The sequence below is a fragment of the Octopus bimaculoides genome, chromosome 15 (genome assembly GCF_001194135.2).
Source record: "Octopus bimaculoides isolate UCB-OBI-ISO-001 chromosome 15, ASM119413v2, whole genome shotgun sequence".
Classification (NCBI taxonomy): Eukaryota; Metazoa; Mollusca; class Cephalopoda; order Octopoda; family Octopodidae; genus Octopus; species Octopus bimaculoides.
In genome coordinates this window covers 3590222-3597928 of record NC_068995.1, presented here as the reverse complement: position 1 = coordinate 3597928, position 7707 = coordinate 3590222, and the positions used below count along the sequence as shown (strand labels likewise).

The 7707-nt window shown below is 36.8% G+C and overlaps 1 protein-coding gene across 1 annotated transcript in view; it reads left to right on the top strand.

The window, feature by feature from the left end:
• Positions 1 to 7707, top strand: part of LOC106869153 (DNA-binding protein RFX6) — a 113729-nt gene that overhangs the window by 99261 nt on the left and 6761 nt on the right. The window contains exons 13-16 of the mRNA XM_052973435.1: positions 6 to 100; positions 1035 to 1152; positions 1382 to 1501; positions 7129 to 7361. Of these exons, the coding sequence (XP_052829395.1) occupies positions 6 to 100; positions 1035 to 1152; positions 1382 to 1501; positions 7129 to 7361 (566 nt within the window). The remainder of the gene's footprint in view (positions 1 to 5; positions 101 to 1034; positions 1153 to 1381; positions 1502 to 7128; positions 7362 to 7707) is intronic.

The following is a 7707-nucleotide window of genomic DNA, read 5'->3' as shown; positions in this document are numbered from 1 at the left end:
TTCAGTTCTACAAGAATTTAAAGAACTGTTGAGGAAACAAGCGACAGTTGAGGCATTCACAGAGTGGCTTGATGCCGTGGTGGAGCATAAAGTTGTTAAGGTAAGTTCACATGTGCCCCTCCCCCTCCCACCTCTGCCTCAGCTAAATTTTGATTGGTTAAATTATAATTGAAGACTTTATAACAGAATCAAGAAAGATTACTATTTTGATTGGTGATCGGAATCTGAAGAATTGTGAAGTGATGGCGAACGAAGTATAGGTCAATATTTTTTTAATATTTTGATGATGGGTTGGGGGGGGGGAGCTTAGTTATTGTGGTTAAAAGTGATTAAGATATTTAGTTTGTTAAAAAACAATAAAACGAAAATATGAAATGGATGAACGGAAGAATTACAAAAATGGAAAGTTTTGAAAGTAAAATAATGGAAGAAAAAGTGGAGAAAATGCAGAGAAATGAAGAGAAATGTAGAAAAAAAAGCAGATGAAATCGAAATAGAGAAGAAAGTGAGGAAAAAGAAAGGAAAAGACGATAGAGTAAAAGAAATAAGAAAAGAGAAACGAAAATAAGAGGAATATTGATTTCAAATTTTGGCAGGCAGGCAGACAGACAGGCAGACGGACAGGCAGGCAGGCAGGCTGGCAGACAGACAGGCAGACAGAGACAGACAGACAGACAGAGACAGACAGACAGACAAACAGACAGACAGACAGACAGACAGACAGACAGACAGACAGACAGACAGACAGATAGATAGATAGATAGATAGATAGATAGATAGATAGATAGATAGATAGATGTGACCTGTCTTTCATCGTTCCGGACACAAATTGTTCGAAGAAGAGGGAACTAAATAAATGCTCCCCAGATATATTATCCCCGTATTTCGATTCACGAAAAACATCAAAATGAAATTGGTTTCTATATTTCTATCCTTTTGATAAAACATTTGTTAATTTGTTGAAAGATGTCAATTAAATTTTTTTTGATTATTTTCTTCTTTTTTTGTTTCTTTTTTCCTAAAATATACTTTAGCCAAGCAAGCAAAACGGACGGTCGTTTAAAAAACGTGCTCAAGAATTCCTTTTAAAATGGTCTTTCTTTGGAGCTCGGGTCATGCACAACTTAACTCTAAGTAACGCGCAAAGTTTTGGTGAGTGTTATCGAATTCTTTCTCCGACTTCATTATATGATGGCAAGATTAATTACTGCTCCTATTAATTATTTCTTACGTGTGTATACATATGTCTGTGTGTGTGTACGTAATTATGTATGTATATATTTATGTATCTCTCTATTTATCCTTCTCTTATAAATGTATCTCTTATTTCTTTCTCTGTCTTTTTCTCCCTATCTACATCAAACGATCTTCTTCACTGCAGCTTCTGTTCACCTCATCCGTATGTTAATGGATGAGTATGTCCTCTTGGCTGTGGAGTCTCAGATGTACGAGGAAAAATCCTCCGAGCTTCAACTGATTCTAGACAAACACATGAACGCAGGTAAAAGATTGTTTTGTTTCTATATCTTCTACTAACAACCGTTTTTCTAATTCCAGCATGGCAAACATCCTTCAAGAAGACATAGTAAAGACGATGTTGTGATGTGGACGCTAACATACAGAATGTTGAAAGCAAAATAAAAATGTTTAATTAATTAAAAGTATTAAACTTACTGATGAATTCTGAGCATGAAAGGGAAGGGAAGCAACTCCGAAATTTAAATTGATAAAATAATATTGAATTGGAACTTGCAGTAGAAATTGAGTTTTATCTGTGATAAAAGTATAACTCCAGCCATGTTTCGGTTTAATTAAACCTTCTCAGCTAAGCATTGTATCACTCGTACTTAACAGTCTTTATATGATTTGATGTGATAAAAGTTTCATTGATTAAGTACATTTTAAATCAATTTTGAATTTGAAATTGTCTCCCCTCTCTTTTTTGACAAACACCATCGTTAGCACTAAGAATTTTCTCTTCGTTACGGGTATAATTTTTTTTGGATTTAAACAATTTGGTGGGGGGTCACTGTATTAGGTACGTCAACTCAGCCGCTCAATTATTGTTCTTCATTCTGAAGACTTACCAGAGAATTACGTCATTAATGCACTGACTTTCCGTATAATATCAACTGTTATTGCTCGCTTTACTATACTATTTTTAAGCAACAGATAACCCTGGGTGGGGTTTCCTCTCCGGGATGTGTGCTCACTCTACTATGTTTTACTATGTAACACGTGTCCCTGGGTTTGGGGCATTCTTCCCTATCATTCTTCAAGTTTGTATATTATTATCTACATTTTAAATAATATTTTTGAAGATTTACCATTATAATTTACCATAATAGCAGAATAATTTTCCATTATAGTTTCTTATAACAATAGCGATATATCCATCCTTCTATCCATCTTCTTCTCCCACTATTCTTGGAAGGGTCGTGGGGGTAGTGTCCTCAGTGACCTCCTCTGTAAGGTACTAATAGAAGCAATTGTTATTAGACTTTTCCTGTTGGATTCCTAAGTGTTACCAACTGAGACGATGGATAATATCCATCCATCTGGTTCTAGGTCTCCTGTCTGTTCGATCAGCTTGAAGAATCCGTCTTGCGACTATTTCCTGCGAAATTCTAATCCCATGTCCGTAGTGCTGGAGTTATGACTTCTCAATGCGGAGAAGTAGCGACTCGATGACTCGATTTGTAGAGACTCCTTAATCTCTGAGCTACCATCCTATCGAGTAACATTATTCCAGAGACCCTTCAGAGGAACCCCATATCGGCCGCTCATTTCACGATCGTACTCTTTCGGTCATCACCTAACATCCATGGCCATAGTTAAAGGCAGGCAGGAAAACTGAATTAAACATAGTTAGCTTGGCTTTTTTTTACCGAAGTATATTAATACTAAACTTATATTTGATTTTTATTACTAATCTATCATAGAAACCAAGAAACCTTAAAAGACCTCCATTGCTTTTATTAGCCTTAAGTCATTATCTTCTTCTGGTGGTTGATATAAAAATTTAACCTTTGATAACTAAACTGAACTCAAATAATAGCCACTAAGCAGGAGAAATAGCCTGAAATATGTTAGCATTTTACATTCGGTTAGCAGTTACCGGTGTTTTTAAACATACATTAGATAAATACAAACGTCAATAAAGTAATTTTACTTTATCCTGCTCTAAACCTGTATTTTATTTTATTTAACAGGGAATTGTTAACTCCTTAATGATCGGCAATTGATTTTAATGATAATATAACGGGAGAAAAATATCGTTTTAACGCACCTTTTAATAAAATATAATATAATGTAAATTGTCTTGTTTACAGATATATTTATGTCTATGTAAAATTCATACAAAGTTCTTTCATGTCAGAAACAGTGATATGTCTTCCTGTCAGACATATGCAAATGTAATCATCCATATTGCATTGGGAAATATTTCACTCACATAAATTATGACGCATCATTTGAATTTCAAATATTTGTTCAAAAAATTGCTGCAAGTTAGTAATGGTTGTGGTTGTAGTAGTGGTGGTGGTGGTTTTACAAGAAGTGATGGTGACTGTAGTATCGTTTCTTTTTTTAATGTTTTTATATGCCTGATAATATTGATTTATGTTCCATAGAACAAACGATAGGACCTTACAATAGCTTGAATGATCATGAGCAATTGCATATTTATATCAAATTCTATCTGCAAACTAACAATGGTTCTACATTAATACTGATTCCTGACAGAGTCAAAGTCTTAGAATTTATAGAATTTATTAGGATAATGAGTACAGACGCTAAAATCGTTCGCAGTCTTTGAATCGGTACGTTATTTTATCGACCGCAAGAATGATGGAATTTCAAAGTTGGTGACGACGAAATTTGAACTCGGAACGTAAGTGTCCGTAACTAAATAGCAGAAGGCTTTTTTTATTTCTGATTTTCTAGCGATTCTACCAATCTACAGTAGAGAGATGTGGGAGGTTTCACCGTAGATAACTCTGGGCTGAGGCTAAATCTGTCGCATGAAATCTGTAATGTTTGGTAAGAAGACGCGGCGCCCTTAACGCCGGGAAATATGGAGTTTAAATTATATCCGTTGTAAGAGGAAAATGTCATTGCGTAACCCTAAATTAATTAAAATTAATGTAAAAATAGAATGTGGTGGATGAGTGTGAGTGAGCTTAATGAACTGATAGGAAGGATTAAGGTTTACTGTAATGAGAAAACTATAGGGGCTTGTTTTATAACTGGAAAACAAGTGTAGCGTATTTATGTAATGAAGTGTTGTTTTGTGTGAGAGTAAAAAACTACCGAGCAAGGAGAGGAGAGGAGAGGAGAGGGTGAGAGGGTGTGGTTTGAATATGTCTTTATGGAGTTTAATCTCTTCAATATGTCTTTAGTTATGAAGGACAGAATACAATGGAGGAAGAGCTTCAATTTGTTCATACCGAACTGACATCGGGTTTCGGACAATGAAACAGCTTTAGGCTATAATTTATGACACTAGTTATTTAATCGCACCTACCCTAAACACCCACCCGTATCATTCGTTATCTTGAAGTTATAAAAGGACTGCACCACCCCCAAAATCTGTTGCTGTAGGGGAATTGTCTTTGTTTGTTTTGTTTTGTTCTGGTTTGTTTTTGTTTTTTGTTTTCCTTTTTTCTGTGTTCAATGGTTTCGTGCCTGTTGTGGTCAATGTTAGTTGATTAATATGTTTGTTAGAATGTCTTATTTTTTTCTGAGAACTTCCTTTTATTATAACATGATCGGGGTGGAAGTTGTCAGATTCGTGAGTGTACCCTAAATGTACCCGGGGGTTAAGCTTTCACTCTTGTCTGGGAAGGTTTCTCTCCTTTAGTTGATTTTTTTTTTTTTTGTGAGTCATAATCTTTTAATTCTTTTTAATATATTGCATGACATTCTTCCCTGAGTGCGTATATGTTTGTGTATGCATGCATGGATATATGTATGTATGCGCCCATACATATATATATATATATATATATACATACATAGGCGCAGGAGTGGCTTTGTGGTAAGAGGCTTGCTTCCCAACCATATCGTTTCGGGTTCAGTTCCACTGCGTGGTAACTTGAGCAAGTGTCTTCTACTATAGTCCCGAGCCGACCAAAGTCTTGTGAGTGAATTTGGTAGACGGAAACTGAAAGAAGCCCGTTGTACATATGTGTGTGTGCGCGCGCGCGTGCATATGTGTGTATTTGTGTGTCTGTGCTTGTCCTCTCACCATCGCTTGACAACCGATGTTGGTGTCTACGTCCCCGTAACTTAGCGGTTTGGCAAAAAGAGACCGATAGAATAAGTACTAGGCTTACAAAGAACAAGTCCTGGGGTCGATTTGTTCGACTAAAGGCGGTGCTCCAGCATGGCCGCAGTCAAATGACTGAAACAAGTAAAAGAATAAAAGAAAAAAGAATACACACACTTCATTTCATGTTGCCTCAGTCTACTCAACTGGCAAAAAGGAGTAACCCTTCGACGAACTGGTGTCTCATCCAGATGGGGAATATATACACCACGAAACGAGGAAACTGGCCCTTATGAGTCGGCATGACTCTAAGCTCCCCTTTTTTAGTTGCAGTTAGAAATAGCAAAGAAACCTCCCTCAAATCCTAGCCTAATACCATAAAAAGCCATAAAGAAGACAGAACTGTTGCTATTTGAACGACTTGATCATAAATCTGCTCGATCAGGATTAACCTAGGGTTAAACAACATCAGCAACAACTCGGAAACTGCAACTGTCAGGTCTGAGAGAAATGGGAACGGTTCAACAACCGAAACAAATCAGTGCCAACAATCAGAAGAGTTCCATATCTTAATCTTATATTCTGACTTGTTTCAATCATTAGACTGCGGCCATACTGGGGTACCGCCTTGAAGATTTTCAGTCAAGCGAATCGAGCCAGTACTTAACCAAATTAAAAGCTTTATAGAATATTTTGGTCAATAAACTCACAGACAGTTTATATTCGTCTTGAGCAGCAATTAGCCAAATTAGACTCAAGAAATTAAATTAAGTAGCAACTTAAACTACTTTAAAGCACACCCGGACCACTTCATAATTCAATTTTATAGCACTTGTACTGCACTTGATAGCACAATATATAGACATATATCAAGTCTGTTTTGTCACTACATCAAGCTCTAGAACCTACTCCAACACTTCTTTCATAAATATAATTTATTAATATGTCTACATCATTCGTATATAACAGCAGAAAGAATTTGGTCCAAAACGTCTGGGAATATTTTATCACATCGCGAAACGAATTTAAAAGGAACAAATACTTTATATTTTACAAGTAAAAAATATTTTTCTCTGACTGTTTTCCATATTCCGCTCAGCAAATTATTTGTCTGCGATAATTCTTGACCTGATCGGCTGCCGTATACACTCATGATTTACTATGTGCATACATAGGCCTTGGCGTAGCTCTGTGGTAAGAAGTTTGCTTCCCAACCTCATGGTTCCGGGTTCAATCCCCCTGCATGGCACTTTAGATAAGTCTTCTACAGTAGCCTCGGGCAGACTTGTGAGTGGATTGGTAGGCGGAAACTGAAGGAAGCCGGTCGTACTATCGGGCAGGGAAGGCAGTTCTCCTTTGCCTGGTGGTTGTGGCGAAAGAGGTTGTTTGGTGGACAAGGCTGGACGGCGTGAGAACAGATGCATTCCTCTTTGGTAGAGCTCTCATTGACTTTTTCAAGTTTCACTTGAAAAGGAAAGTGAGTGTGGAGAGGGAAGTGCAGTCCTCGGGTGAGTTTATTGAAAGGTGAGTGAAAGTTGCGAAAATGGCAAGAGTAGATGGTACCTCTCTATGTGTAGGCCTGTAAGTCGGAGAAAGGGAATTGGAGAGGGCACTTGCTCTTGGGGTTTCAGGGATGTCTCCAACAGTGGTGTTTCTCGATCATCCCTAGAGGCCTTCTTGTATAATAATAATAATAATAATAATAATAATAATAATAATAATAATAATAATAATAATAATAATAAAAACGGCGACAATGATGATGATGATGATGATGATGATGATGATGATGATGATGATGATGATGATGATGATGATGATGATGATGTATTCTTATATTATAATTCTTTATTTCACAGATGACAAAGGTGTCCGGCAGAATTTCTCGTCCAACGCCCCGGGTACCTGCTTTCTTGCCAACCGAAGCGTCAGCACCCCGAAGCACTTCTCTTCGATCAAACAGGAACAGCGATTTTTGGATATGACCGATCAAATCAATGACATCGATTCTTTTGAGAGCATGTCCGCTTCCGACATCAGGGAACCATATTCTATGTCCAACCATTTGAATGATTTAAACGCCATGACACAAGTAACTGTCCATCTATATCTTATTTATGTAAACATGTATATATTTGTACACACACACACACACACACACATGCATATAAATATACATATATATATATATATAACTTTTCCACTTTTGTAAACCTCCTTTATCATCCTTTTTTACCTTACTCTCTACACTCTTACTCTCCTACTCTCTACACTCTTACTCTCTCACCCTTCTCCGTGTTTTTCTCCTTGTCTCCGTATTCTTTCTGTTGAAGAGCGTAGCTCGAAACGTCAAAGACTTTCCGTATTCCCGAGCGTCATACTAATATATACTTTTGTTATTTACACCACCTGTCCTCGTCTGTTGTTATTTTTTGTAT